The 22,959-nt window shown below is 34.8% G+C and overlaps 3 protein-coding genes across 5 annotated transcripts; 1 reads left to right on the forward strand and 2 right to left on the reverse strand.

Annotated features, from left to right (window-relative positions):
• Window positions 1-607: 607 nt before the first annotated feature.
• Window positions 608-9,062, reverse strand: LOC142546004 (isoamylase 1, chloroplastic). 2 transcript variants are annotated; one of them, XM_075653475.1, is made up of 18 exons: window positions 8,595-9,062; window positions 8,108-8,323; window positions 7,876-7,968; window positions 7,065-7,217; window positions 6,482-6,573; window positions 5,882-6,023; window positions 5,693-5,800; window positions 4,950-5,035; window positions 4,163-4,234; window positions 3,955-4,081; window positions 3,690-3,776; window positions 3,415-3,507; window positions 3,087-3,245; window positions 2,548-2,631; window positions 1,867-1,947; window positions 1,658-1,740; window positions 1,458-1,575; window positions 608-988 (listed from the first exon to the last, which is right to left on the reverse strand). In XM_075653475.1, exons 1-18 carry the CDS (start codon window positions 8,967-8,969, stop codon window positions 725-727), a joined length of 2,433 nt encoding a protein of 810 aa, XP_075509590.1. In that variant the 5' UTR covers window positions 8,970-9,062; the 3' UTR covers window positions 608-724. The 2 variants fall into 2 exon arrangements, with proteins under 2 accessions (XP_075509590.1, XP_075509591.1); XM_075653476.1 differs by having other exon boundaries at window positions 612-988; window positions 8,108-8,290.
• A 792-nt stretch (window positions 9,063-9,854) lies between these two features.
• LOC142546007 (galacturonokinase-like) lies at window positions 9,855-14,780 on the forward strand. 2 transcript variants are annotated; one of them, XM_075653479.1, is made up of 14 exons: window positions 9,855-10,119; window positions 10,685-10,738; window positions 11,103-11,174; window positions 11,472-11,515; window positions 11,973-12,123; window positions 12,528-12,593; window positions 12,779-12,858; window positions 12,999-13,098; window positions 13,266-13,441; window positions 13,675-13,715; window positions 13,800-13,828; window positions 13,950-14,019; window positions 14,099-14,188; window positions 14,302-14,780. In XM_075653479.1, the coding sequence occupies exons 1-14, from the start codon at window positions 10,087-10,089 to the stop codon at window positions 14,544-14,546; spliced, it is 1,251 nt and encodes a 416-aa protein (XP_075509594.1). In that variant the 5' UTR covers window positions 9,855-10,086; the 3' UTR covers window positions 14,547-14,780. The 2 variants fall into 2 exon arrangements, with proteins under 2 accessions (XP_075509594.1, XP_075509593.1); XM_075653478.1 differs by having other exon boundaries at window positions 9,857-10,119; window positions 10,685-10,798.
• A 310-nt stretch (window positions 14,781-15,090) lies between these two features.
• Window positions 15,091-22,475, reverse strand: LOC142546006 (SART-1 family protein DOT2-like). The gene is given in 14 exon segments (XM_075653477.1): window positions 15,091-15,189; window positions 15,398-15,482; window positions 15,988-16,208; window positions 16,991-17,349; window positions 17,958-18,573; window positions 18,668-18,727; window positions 18,796-18,862; window positions 18,945-19,041; window positions 19,160-19,273; window positions 19,527-19,581; window positions 19,905-19,920; window positions 19,922-20,044; window positions 20,588-21,500; window positions 22,353-22,475. Coding segments are annotated over 13 exon segments (2,757 nt in total). The 5' UTR covers window positions 21,457-21,500; window positions 22,353-22,475; the 3' UTR covers window positions 15,091-15,114.
• Between the last annotated feature and the right edge of the window lie 484 nt (window positions 22,476-22,959).

Consider the following 22,959-nt stretch of genomic DNA (forward strand, 5'->3'; position numbering starts at 1 on the left):
AAATTAGAAATTTGATTCTCCTCATATTCTTACTCAATGTGAGAAAAATTAAGTTTCATAAGCAAAAACAATCTCTTTTACATGTTTTATAAATTTTTCATTTATTAGCACATTATTTTGATTTACTCATATCACAAACAACTCTATAGTTAACTGCTCTATAAACAAATAACCTCCTTGAATATCAAGTATATTTGTACATATAATTTTTGTCAATAAAAATATAATGCATTGCTCAAAAATAAAAATAATTTTGTTTAAGCGATGCAGACGATTAGAAACGCAAATGAATCGAGATATCTAAAAAAAAATATTTGATTTATATTCGAAATTATCAATTCAATTCCAATATGTTCAAACTTATTTTCAAGTCAAACTGAGCTACTTCCGAACTTCAATAATTTATTAATATAATAATATTAAACAAATGTTTTTGAACCTTTCTAATATTTATTTTCGAGTAGTATTTCTATATTTGAATCTTTCGAGCTGAACTCAAACTCGATCTCCGATTCGAACCGAATTTGAGCAAAAAAATATTTTATTGATCTTGTGCTCGAATATAACTAACTCGTACCTTGAAATTCTTTTCGTGTTCAACTCGATCCGGTTTGTTTACTCTGCTCGGCAAGCCGATACATTTCATTCAAAGATCATATACAACTATTGCATGATGTGTACACTACATCAATTTGTATGGAAAAGGAAAAATCGACGTTATAACTCATATATTCTCTATGGGAGATAGTAAAAGAATGACTGAAGAGTAGCTAAGCATGGGGTATAAATTGCTGTTAAGAAAATGAGCATACTGTCTTATAGCTATGTCTCTCTCCGGGAGATCGGGAGAGAGGAAGTCGAATGGTGCTGTCTTGCCAGTGTCCACCAAGGGCTCCCACTGGTAGCCTGGACGTTCAGGTAATGCAACCATGACAGCTCTATGGCTTGAATTAAAGGCGACGTATAATTCCCCCTTCACCGAGTCAATCTGAAGGTTTATATCCAAATATCATATGCAGGTTAAATAGGAAATAGAGAGATGAGTCATGAGTGAATAGCTTGATTGGAGATTAGCAATATGACAATAACAGCTTTAGGAACTTAGGGATGTTAACGAGTCCAGCTTTTGAAATTTTACATGCCTGAGCTTCAGCTCAGAATCAAGAAATTTTTGCCTCGGTTCAAGAGCTTGATCATGAGCCAACTGGGCTTCACAACTTTTGCTTCATAAACACGTTGAAGAGCTCACATACGGGATCCATTTCATGTGCTTTCTAAATAAAACTATTAAAAATGTAAGCTCATCATTTGGCTCACGAACTTTGGAACAACTAAAGTTGAGTTGCAGATCGTCAAAAGATCTTTAACTTGAAAATTAGGTAAGAAGAGATCAGACTGCCAAAACCCCCATATATTGGTTTCATAGGCAAATATTATGACGTCTCTAAGAAACATACCAGTGTGAATGCCACGAACCGGCTTCTATCGGACCAATCTGGCATCCCTGAAGCATGTCCATGCCATTGCAGCCGGTCAGCTGTCGGGAAGTCGTTTAAGCCAAGTGACTCACATTCACTGAAGCAAGAAGATCCCATGATGAAATAAGTTGAAGCAAGAACATAGAGAAAAAAAACTGTCAGGTTAAGGAGAAATCTACTGGCGGAACTTGGTCAATAGACGGGAAAATCTGAAGAAATCTGATGAGGCCTCCTCCATTTTATCCCACCGAAAGTAGTTAATCTGCAGAAAAGGTTAAAAATAAGTTCAAAGGAAGAAAGGAGGGGGGGAGTGGGGGTGAACAGAGGGGGGAAGGGGCAGGTGGGCTGGGAGAGTATTGATATAATCATGAGAGTCGGTAGATTATACATGATTATCGTGGCAATATGTGTTGTTGTTTCCTCCCTTCGTGTGGCCATACTCATCTCCCATATAGATCATTGGTACACCCTGGTCATACAAAAGGCAGAATGAGAGAAACAAAGTTGTAGATGAAAAAGAATTAATGGTGCACCGGACGGTGACACTTTTAAATAGTTTAATCGATATGTTTGAGCCCATCATTTCATTCAAAAATGAACTTAGATTATGATTGCAAGACAAAAATAGACATATATGTTGAAAACTAGATGCTCAGTTAATATTCCAATGCAGTGATGGCCATGACTCATGAGTATAGCAGGTCCCACTTCTCTTTACTGATTTCATGTTCCATTTAGACCACATATGCAAATAATTTTGGTAATAAAGTTACTAATTGATTACAGCCTAGCGATGTGGTGCTATTACCACGGCTAAACATAATTTTGAACCTTTACCGCAACTAATTTAAGATACCAAGGCACTGGGACGAACAAACATATACATATATATGTATGTGTACATATTATCAAAGGCAAACAAATATGTTAAATTATACGAGTTGGGAAAGATGGTGTATATTGTGCTTTTCATGAAACTCGTGAAAATGCAAGATATTTTCAAGACATTAAAACAAGTTGTCATTTAGGAGCAAAACCCAAGTGAACTATCAGGGGAAAAGGATCTTACTTGGGAAACCATGAGACACAGGAAAAAATTTCTCATTTGACGTCTTCTCAGATTTTTCACTGAAATACTCGCAAATTCTCCTTCCTGAGAAAGATATGATAATAAAGCATGAGAACATAATTGATCCGCCACCACTAAAATAAAGTATTAAATAACTGAGATATAATAAAGATTTTTAAGATGCAAATACTTGCGCATTAAAACACCAAAGTCAAAAGAAAGGTCAATATTCACCTTGGGTTCTACAAGAGTAGCTCTTTCATTCTTCTAAACTAAAAGTTAATAACCACTTATGTTTAAATCTGACATCTTACAATATTGTCAGCCACTAGTGATGATTGATAAGGAACAAGATACGAGTTCCAGTCAGCGGACAACCTAGATGTGGTTATCTAAGCTCTCATAGTAGTTTACTTCATTGTGAACAAAGGTTCACAGGATATAATACCCACGTTTCTCACAATCATAAAAATTAGACCAATGCCAGTTAAGGAACACATATAAATTATAAACATTACCAAAAAAGAAGAAAAGCATACCTGGCCGCAATTCCAACTATTATTATGATTCTCCCCATCCTTGTTGTCCTCGCCATTTGCTAAATTATGTTTCTCATTATACGTCACTAAATCAGCTAAAGTAAAACCATCATGAGCGCAAACAAAATTGATACTGTTCCAAGGTTTTCTTCCACCTTCCTGATTTAGACCAATATTTAGAAATTCCAAGAAGATACTTTAGAAAAACGTGAAGGATAGAACTAAAAAAAACTTTACAAACGAAGATTCTATCATATACATATCACAATCAAGGGTCTTAAATTGTGGATGATATTTAATACTAATCAAGCTCAAGTGAGATAGATACCTGGTATAAATTAGGGCTTCCACAGATGCATTCAGCAAAAGCCCCAGAAAATCCATCAGTGCCTTTGATAAATTGGCGCACAACATCACGGTACTAAAGATAGATAAAAAATTAGAATAGAGATTTTCTGCCTATTTATTTTGTACACTCCATGGAGAAATATATGAAATAATATTTTATCCTCTCTCCAAAGCTACGTTAATATTTTCTATAAAAGAGAAGCTGATTAGGATGCAATTATAGGAAAAACTTTATAGCATACATTATCCACTTACCTTTCCATTCCATTCAGACCAGATACCCCAATGGGGAAACATGCCAACTTGATAAAGGCCTCCACAGTCCCACGCTTCAGCTATGAGCTGATGATCAAGAGAAGAAATTTTAGTCAATCTCCACATGCTCCTCCATGCATTATCACTATGGATAAGGAAAGGCAAGATGTCATGAATACCTGGTAATAGTTGGCCAACTCCAACGAGTCATTTTTAGCGGGACGTAAAAATACTCAAATAATTAAATAAGACAGAAACCATATACCTTTACACCGTGGAGTATTGGGTCATTGCTAATCATGTCAATCAATGGGGGACTATTGAGAGGTGTTCCAGTTGTAAGTGTCTCACCCTCAGTTGCAGTACCATACACATTTACAGCATCCCAAAGGCTGGACAAATAAAAAATACTTGAAGAAATCAATAAAGTTTATAAGAAAAGGTTATATAAAGGAGATGATGTAGTTAATAACCTGCTACTCCTTGTCAAAATAGAAGCAAGATCAAACCGAAACCCATCAATGTGCATTTCTGTTGCCCAGTATCTGTTGAGAATATGGACTGAGAAAAATAAATGAATACCAATAGTTTAACAACTGGAACTGATAAAGCACGCATGAAAAGAAAAGGTTAAAGGTAATAGTAGCTAATGGCATTGAATCGAGAGAGAAAGAAGTCTTAATATCAAGTAATTAAAGTAGAGTATGTTATTTTTATATGGCAGAAAAACAAACCCCTCTACCCAGTTCTTCTGCAAGAAGTACTTGGTGTAAGAGGAAGAGTTTATCAAAACCATCAACATCTCTTAAAATGTATGCTGTAAGCAAGAAAAGATGTAATTCTTCAACAAACATATTGTGTCATTTAAATACAGTAGTGAACTACTGAAGAGAAATAGCTAATGCAAAATCAAGAGCCTGCAGGACAGACATTAATTCTTATGAACCTACCCCTCTTTAACCAAATGGTTGCAAACATCGAGGGTGAACATATCAAATTTAGATAAATTCTCAAATGGAAAAAGCAAGAGTAACAAGTGTTGTCTGTACAATAAAATGTCTGACATCTTGAACAGAACATGTTCCTGTCAATATGTCCCGCTTCCCCAACCACCCAACACCATCATCACCACAAGTATTGCATCAAGCAGATTGTAGAATCATAAATTGCTTTAAATGGCAACTCCATATCACGTCATTATTGGAAATCTGTAGGAAAGAACAATATTTGAATCATAGTATGAATTTGAAGTAAATCTACCTCAAGCAGTCCAGTATAAATTGTCGTACAATGGGATGATTGCAGTTTAGGGTGTTTCCACAGCCTGAATAATTGTAATATTCCCCCTGCCAAACATAGATTAAAGTAATTCAGAAATATTCTTGCAAAATCATTCTCGTCAATCACAGTAATAGCTGAGAGTAACATCTTTCTTCCAAGCTGATAACAAAGTATGCATAAGACTTTCCAAACCATAATAATATCTTGACAAAAGCATATACAAGAGAATAAAGAAAAGAATAAAATAAGCAATCATGATCGATACTGCTTCCACATCCCAGTTGTACCTTTGAAATTAACAACTTTGCAAGTGCAATTAATAAATTAAAACCGAAAAGTCTACGAGTTCTTCCATGAACTTCTGGTGTGAACAAATATGAACTTAAATCATAGAATAATACTTTGATAATACTGAGCGAAGTGAATTACATAGCAAATCCATGATATTGAATGCATCATCATAAAAAAAGTAAGTCTACTGTTCTTCACGACTGTACAAACTACGAAGCTCTTCCCACTCAAAGAAGCAAATGACTTGATGGAAAGAAAAACATTATGTGGCAAACTTGCAAGCTCGGGTAATTAATAAATATAAGATATTCAGCAAATCATACAAATGAAATACATCGAGGCTTTGCACAAAACACCTAATTCTTGAATAATCCAGAAAGAAATATCACATCACCTGATTATATAAAACCTGATTTGACGGCGAAACATACCTTTGGTGCAGTCATATAAAAGACAAGATTGTCAAGCCCCCTGAATGAGAGAGTGGGACCATTTTCATTCCCTTCAGCAGTGTGATTGAAAACAACATCCATAATCACCTGTTAAACTACAAAACAGATGAGGAACTCACCAAAAACATCATTAAAACAAATGCTAAGTGTGATTCCGGAATGTGTTACCTCAATTCCTCGTTTATGTGCTTCTCTAACCAGATACTTGAATTCATTCACCGCACCAAGGCCGTGATTGCCTAAACCAGTAAAAGAATATCTTGCCATTGGTGTAAAGAAATTGATAGTCGAATACCCCCAAAAGTTCATCCTAGAGAAGACAAAATGTTTTGCAATATTCAATAAACATTTTCACAATTCTTACGACTACTAAATTTTTTTAATCAACAGTGCTATGTCAGAGAAGAGTTTCTATTTAAACAGAGAAGAAGTTCTATTTTTTCAGCTGCTTGAAGAGCGTGTCATATTCACAAACCTAGCAAGGCACTAAAAAAGTTTGCATTATATGCAATACAAAATTTACATAAATTCAAGTAAGGCGAAAGGTCAAGATAACAAGAAGTCATATAAAAAAATCATCAAACATGACTTGAATAAATTTACCGCGTCAAAGATCCAGATGAATGTTATTGGAAAGACATCTGAATATGATTTCAGAAGTGAAGGATACGGTCAACTTAAACAGTATTATTTTAATTGGTAAAAATAAGTCAAAGTTATCTGAAAACTTTCTGATGTAAAAAGCAGAAAGAGATAGGTCGAACTTACTTGTAGTCACCTTGGACAGGGTTGTAGCTATAGTACTCCAATTCATTGAATTCATGACATGGCATCAGTTCAATGCAGTTGACACCAATGTTCTGCAGAGTAAAGGATAACAAAAATGTAGCTGTTCAACAAAACTAAGCCAAAAAATATGAACATTGTATATGATTAACCTTTATGGCTTTAAGTTTGAACATGATTCAAATTGCTTACGGACCTATATTTCCTATTATTGAAGAACTTCTTGTATCAAAACCAAATTCAATTTCATGCCTGTTCGGATATATTGACACTTTGATAACGACAAATCTAAAATACTGAGGGTATGAGAATAAATCCGATTTTTTGGATGCATAATCTCTTAAGTGCAAGGAGCAATTTTCCTCGGACTACGAGTCTTGAAAAAGTTGAGCGATTGGAATCAGCTGCAATACTTTTACAATTCAACGAGTATGGTTTGATTTATAATATTATGTTTGGGACATTCTGAATCATAATTAAAGTTATCATCACAATAAAACCATTTACAGACTCTCAAACCCACTCCTACTGAGAAAAAAAATTCAAATAAAGGTAGAAGCTTCACCTCCAAATGATCAAGTTTCTCCACAACACCGAGGTAAGTTCCCGGGAACTTTGAGTTGCTGGACTCATGGTTTGTGAATCCACGAACATGCATTTCATAGATAAAAAGATCTCTTTGTGGCAGCTTTAGGGGCAAATCTCCTTCCCAGTCAAACTGAACAGCACCACGAACAAAATATAAAATATAGATGAGTTGGAAATGTAGTTCAGCACCTTTTTGGAAGTAAAATAGGCGAACCAAGGTTTTCACAGTCTAAGGTTTCTTATTGAGTTTTGATTATCGACAGACAAGAATAAGCTTGTGCCAATGTCATTCAATCAATAACAGAAAATAATGAATTTCCACCCTTAAATTGACAACTGATAAGCAAATTTACTGATTACAAAAACTCACTTCAACTAATTCCCAGAGCACAAATACTTGTCTCATAAAAAAGTAAAATTTTGAGGAAGACCAAACAAGACAATCATATCAATCATATGGAAAGGATTTCATATGGAAGTATGCAACTAAGTGCACTTGCGTAGATAGGTTTACTAGGAGTGTGTAGAATTTGACTTTGGCCTACTCATTATCTACAAGATCATTAATAAAAGATTAGGATGCAAAAGTACAAATGACAAATAAAGAAATACTGAAGCTTTATAAACACCTCATGCATGGACAATGCACAACATCGTTCATAAAAGTCCTAGCACCATGGCTAAAAGATCATCTCAACTTCAGTGAGAAAAATCATTTTCCAATAAAGGACATCTTTCCTCTCAGAGTGATAGGATATCTTACACATAAGCTAAGGTTCAAAACATACCTCATTATTTGCAGAAGGCACTAAACATGCCATCTGGGGCCAACAGTCCCCCTTGTGTCCTAAAGCACCGTATTCCCCTCTGCTCACAACACCCTAAATGGTCAACCAAGTTAAGATAATTTAGCTTCGTTTATAGGTCAAACAGGGTAACATAATGGCTCACACCACGGAATAGATGGATTAAGATGCAATATACCCTGATATTTCTCCTAAAAATGATAAACTAACTGACCTTGGCATAAGGATCGATCAATATTTTAGAAGAATCGAAGTAAAGACCGTCTTCAGGCGAGAATCTGCCACCAAATTTATAGCCATAGACCATATCTTCGAGATCACCTTTCACAAACACATGCCAGACATCTCCTGTTCTATTAGTCAGTGGATCGAAAGCAATCTCCTCGGTCACTCTTTTCTGAAACGTTAAGTTCTCGATCACAAGACCACACTAACAAACCGAAACAACACAGAAATATCATTTCTTTTACATTATCTTTAGCTGTCATAACAAAACGTACAATCTCAACGGGGGAAACAAAAGATAAACTTTTACGCAAAAATATCAGTCATCAATGAAGACGATGATGACTAAATGGTGGAATTCTTTCCAGCATTGGCATTTGAAATTAAAAGAATAAAACCACATGAGCAGAACCAGCAAAAAATAATATCTACCCCACAGGAAAACAATGCAGCGGAAAAGAACAAACTTTATTTACCTCGGGCAAATCAGAAATCCCCATCAGGCATAAAGTCACCGACGTTGCATTGCTGGATGAGACAACGAAATTGACACCTCCGTCTCTGGAGCTGGCGCCAAACGGCGTCGGATAACCGGACAACACCTCAAAACGACGCGGCTTCGTCGAAGGCGTCTGCACGACAACTGCCGTATCTGCTTCACCACCTTCGCTGGCGTTATTCATCACCGAAAACGATGCCACGCCTTTTTTAGTACCATTGTATAATTTCCCCCGTAATCCAACACTCAGCCTCTTCCTCCGGCGCCGTAAATACTTGATCGAAGAGAATTTCGGAAGAAGGCTTGAAATTGAAGGATAATGGAGCATTTCCATTGCAAATTCGAGTGTCATGAGCGTTCATCACAGGAGAGAGCAGAGTAGGGTTGAGGGTGAGTACGCTGAACCCAGCGGTCCTCAAATGGGAGCCATGAAGAAGGTCGCTGTCGTTTTGAAAATACTTTGTTATTATATTATATTTCAAAAATAAAAATATATTCATAAATTTTTTTAAATAAAAATATATTCATAAATTTTTTTAAAAAAAAATTTATGTCCAACCATTTCTAATATTTATGGTAAATGGATATCTTGTCTAATACTTTGAATCTGCCTCCCCCTTTGGACTATAACTTTTTATTTTTAAATTTTTAAACTTTTTTATGATAATAGTGATTAAAATAAGAATAATAACAACAAATAATAGTAATAATGATAATAATAAAATAATGTTATATTTTTTGGTAGGAAACATAAGATCTTATTATTATGTATCTTTGTTTTATCTAAAATTTTTTTCCATTTTATAAATGACTCATAAATAACTCTATTATTATTAAAAAAAAAACTCTATTATTACACATATAAATATATTTATAAGCCCTATATTGTACAATTATCATAATTCAGTATTTGATTTTATTTTAGCAATTTAGATTTTAAAAAAAAATCATGGTTGAAAAGGTGTGTTCAGCTAATGAAATTTAATTTGGATTTTAAGTTTAAAAAAGTAAAATTATTATTGTAGACATCAAATCATGTATAATTATGTTTTAAAAAAATCAAGTTTAGAAAGGTTTGATATAATTATTATAAAATATAGTTTTGAAAGACATTTGAGAAATGATAACAAGATTTGAGAAATATGTGTATATATATATTCCTTTGACCTGAATTGATCGAAATTAAATTTTTTTTGGCAGTAAATTAATATTCCTTGATATTAATTAGTTGGGAGGATCTTTACACAATATGGATCCAAATCAATGTCCGATCAAATCCAAAATTTCTCCACACAGATTCTTCCTCACAGTTAATCTTACCATCCGTTGTTACTTTAATTTCATTTCATTTTATTCAAAAACAAAAAAAAAAAAATCACTTCATTTCTGCAGAAATAAACGTGTACAGTAGATAACCCAGTTCAAGAAAAAGCCATTGGATTGGAATTTCTGGATCCTGTTTCAGGAAAATGGGTGAAATGTCTTGGCCCTCCGAATCAGAGGTGAGTTTCTTTTAATCTTGATTTGGTTGGTTTTATACTGGGTTGTGATTTGCAGTATGCAATGTATGTGGAGCTTTTCGTTTTTGTGTAGGATTTTCTTGAGTTCTTGATTTTTTATGCAACTTGCCAACTTGATTGTTTAAAGCGCTTGAAAATAGTTAGTTGACGATAGATTTCATGATTCAAAGAGATCAAAGTATGATTGATCTTAGTATGATCTGTATGTTTATGATGCATTTGGAATCTAAAGAATGAATCTTGTTCTGCCTTTTGTTCTGTGATTGTTCAGTATTCAGTACTGATGTGTGGTGGTTCTAGTGAATTTTAATGAAATCTGAGAGATATTTGGGAAAGGAATTGCTAGATTATCATGGGCTTGAAGTTAAAGCAAGGAATTTGATCATTTCCGAAATTGATAGTATTGAATAGTTGGTACCTTTTTTTATCGTTTCTTTGAGAAATTTTGAATCGAAGTCAATATGTTTAGTTTTCTACATTGTAAACAGATAGCTGCAGTTGACTGCTAACATGGTTGTAGCCCATTACCGATTTGTTATTGTTGCAGTTAAATTTTATCAAGACGAAGGTTGCTGAAATGTCTGGTAGAGATGTCAGAGAGGTCAGAGTTGTTCTATCCCCCTATAGGATTTGTCCACTAGGTGCTCATATTGATCACCAGGTTCGTGTTTGTTTGTCTCCTCTAACTTTCGGGTTAACATCCATGTTTCACCTATGAGTTGATGAACATCGACTATATCTGATGTCTTTCAAGCTAAACTTAAGCTGTAAAGTTCCATACCTTTCTTGGCGTCATAAACGGTTATCTTCTCCTCAAAATGACTTGACATAGAAAAGTATATTTCCTTACCCTAATGTTCATTTTTTGTCAAGATTAATTCTTTTATTATTCAGGGATCTGATCCAACTACTCTTTTAGTTACCTGTTCTAAAATTAGTACTCAAAAAATGTTGAATCTTCGCAGGGTGGAACTGTTTCAGCTCTGACAATCAATAAGGGTATACTTCTAGGATTTGTTCCATCCAATGATTCTCAGGTATTTTCTTTCATGCTATGGGCATTGAGAAAATATTTCCAGTTCTATTTATATCATTCCGTTTTTAAGAGACACCGAGACATTAGAACTGATGTGGAATATATACTGATTTGTAAAGATTCTATCTATAATTTAGAAGGACATTTGATCTTCAATTATAATTTGTGCCCTCTCTTATTTTAAAAAGGAATCTTTTAAGTTTACTATTTGTTATACATATCTTTCAGATATTTCATTAGCATGAACATTATTTCTTTGATGCATTGCCTGATGACGAGAAAAAAATGTCTTTTGTAGGTTGTAATACAATCAGGACAGTTCAGAGGCGAAGTTAGGTTCTGGTAATTTTGAGCGCATATGATTTTATGTTAATATTACTTGAAAATGAAAATCTTCCAGCTCATTGTGCACAATACAGTATACACCATAACATCTTATATTATATGACTTCCTTTTTATGATGTCAAACATTTTCCCTTGAACCTATTCCAGTTTTCATATGTACATTCTGAACTATATGTTCTTACATCTGAAAGAGCCTAGTATTCTTAAAATTCAGCTACCCAGTCAAGAAACCTCTCATCAACTGAAAAGCACTGAAAAAGTAGTGCTAAAACAATTGATACTGCTTGGAAGATGTAGTTTCACTATCTTCTTCTTCAGTGTACCTCTTTTCTCTTATCTGTTGATTAGATATAATAGTGATTGAAGACTGTTTTCTCTATTGTTATCTTTAATTAAATCGAATGATCATTTTATATTTCAAAACATGGTATATCTCACACCATTGATTCCCAGTGTAGATGAAACACAGCTGCCAAAGAATGCTATCAAATGGAATAATCCGGCCCAATCAAATGGTTCTGGTTCTGTGGAGGAATGTAGCTGGGGAAATTATGCCAGAGGAGCACTTTATGCTTTACAGAAGGGTGGCAACCATATTAAATGGGTATATATATTTCCTTTTGTCTCTATGAATTATAAGTACTATATGAATTATAAGCACAAACTGATTTTCAAATTACAAGTAATTTTTCTATGAATTAATCCACTGCATTTAATCTGATTTTCTTTACATTAATCACTTTGTTCAAATTTTTCAATACTATAAACGATCAGAGTTGTAGTGAATAATATTATTCCACTATTGCGCTGAAGAATGATGGAAATCGTCTATGTCCTACGATTTCTTTGTTAACTTGATGCCTTAACTGAACGGCGTCAGTTCTTCTGTATTTTTAAGAGCTCGTCATTTATTTGCATTGCCCATCCATGTGTAATTAACATTATGCTAGTATAGCGGTATAGGTTGGTTTGTCTCGATACGTGACCAACTCAGTTTTGATTTTACAGGGTATTGCTGGACTTATTTGTGGTGCTGAGGGGCTAGACAGTTCAGGCCTTAGCTCATCCGCGGCTGTAAGCATTCTTCTTCTCTTTGCTGGCCAATGGCTTAGATGATTGATTTAACCCTGCCAAGCTAGATATTTGACTCATTTGTTGTCGTGACTAAGTTCATTGCTTTCTACATTGTCTCAAACATATTGTAAAGCTTTGGTTAAAATTAATATATAATTGTCTGTCAAATGACATGCTTGACACAGGTAGGTGTGGCATATCTGCTGGCCTTTGAAAGTTCAAATAACCTTACAGTTGATCCAGAAGAAAATATTGAATATGATAGGTATCGTTGTTTGATGTGAAAATTGAACTTTCCTTCCTTTACTAAGCGCATGAGGAAAACTATGGATATGGTTATCCTTCCTGAAAACAGCTGAAATAACTATTTTTGTTTCATCATTTAAATAATTTTCGTGTATGCAGGCTGATTGAAAATGAATATCTAGGATTGAAAAATGGCATACTCGATCAGTCAGCCATACTGCTTTCAAGCTATGGATGTTTAACTTGTATGAACTGCAAGGTAACGATTTCAACTCATACTGCAGTTTATTAATGGTTGATTATATTTGCATTTTCTGTTTTTTATTGTTCTATCATTAGTTGCATGTTCTGTTCTCCGTAACTAGTGATAACTCAAGCTTTCTGGATTATAGAAATTTTCTTGTAATTCCTATTTTTCTTGTGCAGACCAAAGAACACAAACTGGTACGGGCTCCAGACATGAATAGTCGATGTAACATCAGGATGAACAAGAAATTCAAGATTTTGCTGGCATTTTCAGGCTTGAAGCAAGCATTGACAACTAATCCTGGATACAATCGACGAGTTGCAGAATGTCAAGAAGCTGCAAGAATTCTGCTTCAGTAAGATCCTTCATCTCTGTTATGGATTGGACTTTTGCTTGGTTTACCATGCTGTGCTGTCCTCTGATAACTGTGGCCTTTCTCAATTCTAAACGCATGACAAATATAGGCCTTATCAACTTGATCACAATTAGCAATAATCATGAGCAATTCAAATTCTTCACATAATGGCTGATGAGTAACCATGCAATTTCGCATTACTTTTCTTTCTGATGCATGTGTTAGAACTACAGGGCTTCGGGAAATGAAGGGCTAGACCCTCTCCTATCAAACGGTACACAGACTAAACTTTCCCGTTTCAAATGCACTGGACTACAGATTCCATGATATATGACAATCTGATCACATTTTTGTTCAGTTGAGTCTGAAGTTTATGAAGAACACAAGGTACTTATTTTATTGCATTTTAATAGACATTTATTTTGATTTACATACTATCGTGTTTTTTATACTTCTAGAGACATGTTTGTGTGCTTAAAAAAGCTAATCCTCGCAACTTGCTTTCCAGTGCAAATTGGATCCCATTCTTGCTAAAAGAGCAGAACACTATTTCTCAGAGAATAAGCGAGTTTTGAATGGTACCATTTTCCGTTCCAGCTAGTACTCTCAAATTTTGATGGGATTATTTTATATTTTGATTGGATATAATAATTTAAGGGCTCGACTCTTGGGCTTCTGGGAATCTTGAGGAATTTGGAAAATTAATCTCAGCATCCGGTTTAAGTTCTATAGAGAACTACGAATGTGGTATGATTGCCTTGTTTATACATTTTGCTTCTTGTTTGCTTCAGTATTGTACTCGTTTTCCAATCCTTAGAAAGCATGTAAGATGGTTTACTTTTCCTTGAAATTCGTTATAGGTAGTGAACCGCTTATTCAATTATACGAGATTCTGGTGAAAGCCCCGGGAGTGTATGGAGCTCGATTTAGTGGAGCAGGATTTCGGGGCTGCTGCATTGCATTTGTAGATGCTAATCGTGCTTTAGACGCAGCATCGTTTGTCAAGAAAGAGTACACGATGCTTCAACCGAAGCTAGCAAGCCAGACTAATGAAGGCAATGTTGTCTTGATATGTGATGCTGGCGATTGTGCTCGTGTCATTTGATCTGACAAACATTTTCGCTGCTTGCATTTGTTGATTCGTTCTTTTAGCATTAGCGAATGTACCATTTGCACATTTGAATGTGTAAGTAACAAAGATTTATCCGGCAAAAAAATAATTAATACTTTATAAAAAGCAATAAACGCCCTTGATCATTATAAGGAGCAAGTTTCATGACTATTCGTACAAAGAAGGCCCTGACCAAGTTCTCCCAGTGGGGGTGTAATTTTAAATAATAAACTTTAGTATAAGATACCATTATTGGTCTAAAAATAAGAAACAAATCCTACGAGCTAGCTTAAGTAACTCTACATTGTTTCCCCCGAATAATATGGATATTCAAAATAGAAAATATTGAAATAAAGTACATATATCAAATCTAATAAAAGGAATCATTCCTGAAACTTAAGGTAGCAAAATCTATAAATCCATATGGAGAATAGGTGACTTCAAAGTTGATGTCCGACACAGGAATAATACAATTCAAAGGCGCGGACATGGTGGCTACCTCTCGTTCGAGGATAAAAACATGTAGGCTGGGCACAAAAAAATGGCCAAGAACTTGTCTCGCTCAAGTTTTAGGCTTCTTTTGGGCAGCTGCATCTCCTGGCTCGGACTTGCGTTTGATATTTAAAAAGTGCTCGACCTATAGTGAAAATAATTATACCATGTTACTGAAACAAGGTCATACGGGAAGTATAATGTGATTGTTTGAGAGAGAGAAAACAAATCGAGAGAGAGAGAGAGAGAGGCTGGAGGACTCGTCGAACATAAGTGGCAACACGAACAGGGGTGCAAACAATAAGTGAAACTAAAGACTGAAAACATTAACTCATAATCTTTGCAACACTGACCTTCCTATTACCAAGCATGGGGGTTAAGCCTCCAGCAAGGTCCTTCTCAACTGTCGCAAAGCCACTTCCAGGATCAATTGTTTGACTGAAAAGGAGATGATTGAAATAATAAGAATAACAGTAATAGCATGGTTCTAAACAGAGGAAAGAAAATATAACGGCAAAAGCAGATCCCAAAACAATATAATGGCTCCAAACAGACGAAAGAACTATACATAAACAAAAAAGTTTACACACACACACGCGCACACATTTTGCAGATCCCAAGACCAATAAATTTACTCTGCTGTCAAAATCTTTCATAAATTTTAGAATTTTTTATGAAATAGCACCAGATTTTGTAAAATGCCCCCATAAATGCCAGAATATACAAATGCAATTTTTTCTCATTGGGTGCTCGTAAGAAGGCAATTCCACCAAAAGAATTGATAACACTATATTGCACATGCAATTAATATGTGTTCTGTTTCCAGAATTTGAAAATGGATTTGGCTGGGATTCTGATGCTTGAGTAACTCGTCACATCACAAAGTTCAGGAAAAAAATAATCTTACACTAGAATTGTAAATGAAGAGAAAAGTGAACCATACCCGGGTTTTACATGGCCACTCAATACAAGATAAGGTGTTTGTAGTTTAGCTTGAGCATCCCTCATTCTCTCCACTGAAAGAGATGGAGTATCCGCATTTTTCATTTGCTTTACTTTTAACTCCTCCTGGTATTGCCGCATACGCTTTTCTTGTTTCATTTTTCCAGGACCCTTCCCATGGAACTTATGTGAAAGAAGCCGAAAAGATTCTTTTGGTGTCACCTGCAGCAAACGAAGAGGCATTCATTAGAGCTTGAAGTTGGCATTCTCATGCTCTTTAAATTTAATACCACTTAAGTGCTCCAATACTATAAATATGCTTCGGGGTAAGAAATCATAAACATTTACATAATTTCATAACATAAAATAACAACAGGTAGAGATCAGATTAAAATGAATAAAAACTTATGTATTCATTTCAGGAGATTCCGCATTAAGACCTCATCAAGTAAAAGAACTTCGACAAGAAACTGACAGGTAGAAAACCATAGCCACATCACCAACAACATTTCATGACATTATTCTTTCAAAATATCCAAATCAACCGATGCTGTTATATCAAAAACACTAGAATTAAAAAATATCAGAAACAACAATAAATACAACAAGATTAAAATTCCTTCACGGAGTGTTTAGCAAAGCCTTGTTTTATAATACATCCAAGTAAGAAATCAAATCTTGCTATCATAATCTTCTCTTATTATGTTTCAAAAGAATTAATGGATGGTTGTTATCCTGTAAGACGAAAAAACAACAATTTTTTCATTAGTTTTTAGGTCTAGCAAAAATAGATTGAAGTATTTTAAAGAATTTTAATATTTTTGAATGGTTCAACTTATCCCAGTTGCCATTCTTAAATATTGGTTCTGTAAAGACATGTTCAATAGAGTTCAAATTAATTTTCATATCTTACTCCTACCGTTCTTATTCGTGTGTCAGGTAACAGATAATATAAATATTAAATGCACCGAAAGTTAATTGCTTGTCTATAAAAGATCACTCACAATTCGTCCATACTCATCCGTCCTCTCGATGAGTATTTCCTTAGCTCCATCGTTAGCATAGATGCCAACGAGTTTGCTTTTTTTCTAGTCCATGTTTCGACCACCCCATTCAATAGTTTCTTTGAGTGTTCCTCGGTCTTTCAAAAGTTTAAGAGCCCCAGCTAGACCCTTCCCAACAGCAGATTCATGAATTGTTTCATCTGGAACAACCTCTTCTTCCTCATTAGCAGGCATCTCATTTTTTGCAGTTTCTTTTACCTCTGCCCAGCCAACATCTCCGTCCTTCATTTCCTGATCAGAGCTATCTCGTACTGCATCTTCCTCCACGAAAACATCTTCCTGGTCAGGATTTTCAGCATCTGAAAAGTAAACAGTATCAGACATACAGGACTTAACAATGAATCATGGTTGAGCAATTAGTCAAGCTAAAAAGAATAAACTCAAGAATCCATGCATAATTGTTTTAAAGGAGCAGACAATTGATATTACAACCATAAAAAAGATACCACTAAATAACATGGAACTGGATTTACCAAAGAGAGAGCTGTGGCAAATACAAGCACAAACAAGTTCTATGGACAAAGAAAGGGAAAAAAATACACATAATAAAATGAGATACACATGAAATTTAATCTTATGATGACAGTGTGACCACCACAAATAATGTCAAACCAGTATACTTACCCTAAACCAACCAACGCTGTCTCAAATATCCAAGAAAAGAGGATTTAGAGAGACAAAGTTGCCACAGGAAAAGCTCATAGTATGTGTTTCTTTTAGTTGAAACATTTTGAAACCAACAAGGTTTATGGAACAATACACATAATGTTGTAGAACCAGGCCTATCATTTAATCACTGCTCATCCCATCTCACTTCCCAGAAATATTGAACTACGTTTCTGGTGTTAGGGAAAGAAAAACAAATGGAACAAGAGATGTAAAGGTTTGATGAATCACAATTGAATACCTTCATCAATCTGCAAACCCCAGACAAATTCTTCCATTTCTGTGAAGATAACCTTATTCTCTTGTTGATCTCCAGACCCATGATTTGAGTTGTCTGCCGGGGAATCATTAGAGGAAGTGGCAAGAAGGGGTATAACCCGTGGAGCAGATTTTTCTTCTTCATCTTGTTTCTTTAAGGCTATTTTTCTTGCCCTCTCTAATGATTTTCGAAGCTCATCATCATCATCACCGAAAACAAAAGTATCATCTTCTTCTGTCTGTATGAAATTGATTTGCTCCGATCGAAGCGCTTTAGAAGCCTCGTCTGCTTTAGCATATGCTGATTGGTAAGCATTTCTTCTCTTTTCTGTCTCAATCCTCTCTTGTTCCTCCCTAAGATTTTGTCTTCTCCCGTCACTTCTTGAACCAAGATCTCCAGCACCTAATCCAGAGGATATCGCCTCTGCTTCAAGGGCATCTATGTCCAGCTTGTCCTTCTTCCTCAGGGACTTCTTTTTCTTCGGCTTTTTAAACTTCATCATTTCTTCATCGGTATAATAATCTGTCAATATTTTCCCAATTGAATTGAGACTTTCGTTTAGATTGCTAGTAGGAACCCCCTGAATTCTTTTTCGAAGCTGTCATTAAATTACAAACTTAGCCAACATATATTTGGTTTAAATGCAGATATTTTAATCAAATTAGTGCAAACATCAAGAACATCAACATTACCTCTTCCAATTTTCTTTTGGCTTCACCAGTGAAACGTCCACTTGAATCAAGAGTTACCCCCTGTCACCAGATGAAGAAAGTAAACCTGTGCACAATTACACTGTAAGGAAAAAAGAAATTAAATTAACCTCTTCTGTGACAGGATCATCATATTGCGGAAGCATTTTCTTTGGGAAACCGGATTCGTCACTGAACCTAATTTAATGATGAGAGAATATAAAGTCAGGCATCTAGACCTCATATCAAGTAATTAAGATTAACAATTGATTAATCCTACTTGTCATCATAAACACCCGTTTTCTTCTTCGCGGCCCTATAAGCTTCATCCCTTCGTTTCTGTTCACCAATCTCCACATTTTCAAGCATATCAACCTCTGGTATATACAATGTAACGTCACCTTAAGATATCTGAGCCGAAAAAATATCCAAATGGTAAAAATGGAAAAATAAAGCACAAGGATAGGAAAAAAAAAAGAAGAACCAATGGTTCACCTTGATTGATGTCACTATCCGCGAGTATGTTCTGATCTTTGAGAGTCAAGACAACTGCCCCGCCTTCGAGTACTTTATCAAGACCATGAAGAATTTTGACCCCACCTAAATCTTCTACAGAAAAGAATGAAGTGAAATGTCAGATCAAAGCTCATACTCACACAGCCATGGAATTCATCACGGAGTTCAGTATCCAAAACTTTACAATTCAAGAAATAAAAAAAATCCATCTCTTTTTCCATGACAATTTCAATTCACACAGAAATTTCAGCTTAAATAATGAACTCACATTTGTCACCAGGCACCTAAATGAATGTGTTAAATCAAATTCAACAGGAAAAGAGAATGCATGAATTATAAGACGTACCAGCTGTGTGCTGCATTATTTTCTCATCATCGCTTCCTTCATCATTCATGTTGTCCTATTACAAACCAATAAATACGCGATCAAAGATTTCCAATCAAATGAGCGAACTTCAATCTCTAAAACACACCAATTTTTTCTTCCCAAATACCCGTTCTCATGATGCACTTATTGTCATGAGAAAACAGAACATAATAAAATAAAACTCCAGCACAGCATTAGATGGGAAAAAATTATCTCAACATAATTACATTTCATATAATAATTTAAATATTTAATATACATAAATAATATTTCATATTAAATCTAATATATGTGCATGCTGTTCGTTATTAGTCCATTATAAAATACAAAACTCTATAAAAGTTTCAGAGAACCTACCTGCTCTTCAAATAATAGAAAGCTGCAATGCTCTTTCCTTTTCAGAGGTCCTTTTCTGTCCAAGTTTTCGGCTCCAGTTCACCCATGATGAAACCTCAGAACCACCTTCTGCTGCTTTCTTCATTCTTTCTTCTCGCATTCTATCAAACAAACAACCACTTAGGCTTATTGATTATTGATGGATTCCTCAAGTTCAAAAGAAAACAAGCAGTTATAATCTATTCACGGTGAACATGCTAAATACATGTTATCCTTACACATTAAAAACTATGGAAGTCAATTAGCCTCTTCTAAAGGTGAAACTATTCACATCTAACATTCCAGTTAAACATCACCCAATAACCTGACATCTTAAATTTCACCAGTAAATGTCTTCCTATACCGCATTCATTGACATTGCCACATCTGTACTGATAAATTGAGAATGTTAATGCAACCATAAATCACCACATAACTTCATAAAGATTATCATGTATATGATCATCGTGGATTAATTTTTTTTTTTTTTTTTTGTAATCTTGAATTGACAGACAAAAGTACTGTTAAAATATGAAATTCTTCTTTTGTAATAAAAAGCACGCAAGGGAAGTGTAAAAACAGCCATGAACATAACTTTAACCTTAATATGCGAGGAAAAGGAACATAGAAATGAATCTTAGAAATAAGCAGTAAAAAGTAACTACTTTGAAAGGCGTTCTTCCAAGTTTGAAGAATCAAGAGGTACTGCAGCAACAAGCTCAACATCAGCATTTTGTTGGCGCTGGAGAATTTTGGAGGCATTCTCATCATCAGGGATATTAACCTCGTTAGCAGATTGATGATCTTGAACATGATTAACGACATCCTCCTCCACACCTTGGCTACTTTCACGACCGCCATCCTTCTGTCTACGATCACTCCTACCTCTGTCTCTTACCCTATCCTTCTCTTGAGCTGTCTGCTTTTCTTTCTCTCTGTTTTTCTCCTTCCCCTTTTCTCTCCCATCTGCCTCCTTAAGCCTGTCTCTGCCATCATCCTTTTCCCTCTCCCTATCTTTTTGCTTTTCCCGCTCTTTATCTTTAGCTCTATCCCTTTCCTTTTCCCTGTCTTTATCCTTGTCTCTAATCTTCTCACGGCCCCTGTCTGTATCATGTACTCTATCACCATCCTTCTCCAAATTTTTCTCCCTCCTCCGCTCTTGCTCCTTTTCCTTTCCTCGATCCCTTCGTTCTTTATCTCTCTCCCTTTCCATGCGCTTTTCACGATCAACATCTTTCTCCATGACTCTATCTCGAACCTCATCTTTTACTCGCTCGTCTCTGTCCTTCCTTCCACTCTTACTTGATTCTGAATCTTTATTCTCTTTCTCTCTTTCCTTCGAGCTCTCAATCATCCTTAGTCTTTCTTTATCCCTACTTTTGTGATCTTTCTCCTCCCTGTGACCATTGTTCTTGTTATTATCTTGGCTTCGATATTTATCCAAATCTGGTTTTTCATCGGACTCATTTCCTTCTGATTCATCGTAGTCTCCGGTCCACCTCTCCCTCGTAGGAGTGTCATCTTCAAACCGCATCTCAGCACTACCACTCTCACACCTAGATTCAGCCAAACTTACACCTGCTATCCACAAACCTAAAGAGATCAATGTGCGGTGGATATAATAATTGTATTCTTCATGCAGAAGTATGCATTGTTAAGAATTATATTAATCAATTGGCATCCACAAAATGCAACATCGTAGATACACATGATAGTACATTGAAAAGCATTCAGGAGATGAGCACACAGCTGACAGCCCATTAGATAACTTTAAATGCAGTTCCTTGGAATATGAAATTCAGTGAAACTTTTCATCGATCTCTTATAAGGTTAAAGAGATATGCAAGTCTGCACCCAACGAAAATGTTCAAATACGAAGAACATATAAAAATGGAACAGTCACAAAACTGTTCACAAAAGAGTATCAGATTTCAAATATTTCGCATACCATAACAGATACTAATCAGGTCAAAGAATTCACATTTAAGTTCCATAGTTAACCTAAAGCTGAAAACTAGAAACCAGGAAAAGCAGATCATAGATACTGTATTCTCATTTGCAAATAAAATTGCACTCCTTATGCGTTCGTAATCACATAAAAACATGAATTTCACATATCACACAACCAAGTCCAATGACCTCATTAAACACCGTTTCATTAAAAAAAATCTGCCTCCAGTTACGAAAAATTATAATGTCCCATTCCCAATCCATTCCCCTTCAAATTTCGTTTGAGACAGAATTCAAAAATCGCCAGCTGCAATTTATGTAAATACAAACAGAGACATAAAAACTAAGATGACCAATCTACCAGTTACTAAGCTCTTAAATTAGGGTTTCGACCGCAGAAAAAAAATTAAGATAATTCTCATGACCCACAAAGATTAATTAGCTAAATGGTTTGGTTGAAGCTAAAATTTCCGCAAGCACCTGCCAATCAAACGGATTCCTGATTCCTGGACTGCGGCAATCAGTCAGACGAATAAAAGTGATGAAGAAGCAGAAAGAAATAACAGTTTCGAATTGTTTTGTCGTTGGGGCGATATATTCTTGGGAATTTAGGTTTATAACTTCATGTTTTAAAAAAAACACATTATTGTTATTTTGATAATGAATTAACGATAAATTAATAAAATGTAATTAATATATTAATTAATGATAAATGATATATGGGATAGATCCAATTTAAAACGATTATATATTTAAATAAAATTGCTTTTTAATCAAATTATTATTATTAAATACAATTAAATAAACGTTTTGTTTAAAAGTTATTTTAATGATTAAAATTAAAATTATAAAAAATATTAAATTTATTTTTATTATTATATCATAATAAAATATTTATCACACTCTTGATATAAATAATAAAATAATTATTTAACACAGGTACATATCAACCGATAAATTATATACTAAATATAAAATAATTTCAAAATATTTATAAATATATGATAAATGATATTTTAATCTCTACTTATATTATAATATTATATTATACATTACTAAACGTATAACTTAGTAAACAAATTATATA

The sequence above is a fragment of the Primulina tabacum genome, chromosome 5 (assembly GCF_025594145.1).
Source record: "Primulina tabacum isolate GXHZ01 chromosome 5, ASM2559414v2, whole genome shotgun sequence".
Taxonomy (NCBI): Eukaryota; Viridiplantae; Streptophyta; class Magnoliopsida; order Lamiales; family Gesneriaceae; genus Primulina; species Primulina tabacum.